This window comes from Buceros rhinoceros, unplaced genomic scaffold (genome assembly GCF_000710305.1).
Source record: "Buceros rhinoceros silvestris isolate BGI_N320 unplaced genomic scaffold, ASM71030v1 scaffold29132, whole genome shotgun sequence".
Taxonomy (NCBI): Eukaryota; Metazoa; Chordata; class Aves; order Bucerotiformes; family Bucerotidae; genus Buceros; species Buceros rhinoceros.
In genome coordinates, this window is record NW_010398763.1 from 15081 (window position 1) to 15636 (window position 556).

At 53.4% G+C, this 556-nt stretch overlaps 1 protein-coding gene across 1 annotated transcript in view; it reads right to left on the reverse strand.

Annotated features, from left to right (window-relative positions):
- The window catches only part of ANKS3 (ankyrin repeat and sterile alpha motif domain containing 3), a 12484-nt gene that overhangs the window by 10869 nt on the left and 1059 nt on the right, over positions 1-556 (reverse strand). Inside the window, exon 3 of the mRNA XM_010131233.1 lies at positions 273-394. Within this exon, the coding sequence (XP_010129535.1) occupies positions 273-394 (122 nt within the window). The remainder of the gene's footprint in view (positions 1-272; positions 395-556) is intronic.

Here is a 556-nt window from a genome sequence, read left to right on the forward strand (position 1 = left end):
AGGCACTGCACCTCGTCACTTTCAGAGTTCAGTCCATAATTAGACAAGTGGTAAAACTATTTTCTTTAGATTTTAGTGAAACAGTGATGACACGAGCAGCTTGCAGGTCACCTGCCCTCATATTAGAACGTGACATACTCTGAGGTACAGGAGGGAAGGCAAAAGCAGGAGTCTCCTCCCTGTCTGTGTTGAGTGGGTTCATCTGCCAGCTGCTGCTCTCACATCTGGACTGAGGCACCTCCTGAGGGTGGCAAGGACAGACTCCTCCCTACCTGCAGTTGGCGTTTGCTCCATTGTCCAGTAAGAACTTGACCATCTGCTGATGCCCGGCACTGGTGCAGTGAAACAAGGCCGTCCAGCCGTGGATGTCCTTCATCTCCAGCTCCGCACCTTGCTTCAAGGGAACAGAGAGCAGCCTTTACTGCTCCCTCCTAGCCATGGTCCCCTGTGCCGTGACACCCCGAGAGTTTAAATCCCTGGCAGAGAGGTGAACTCCCAACACACAGACGGCGCTGGCAGCTGGTGGAGAATCCTACCCTGCGCATTCAAACCACAC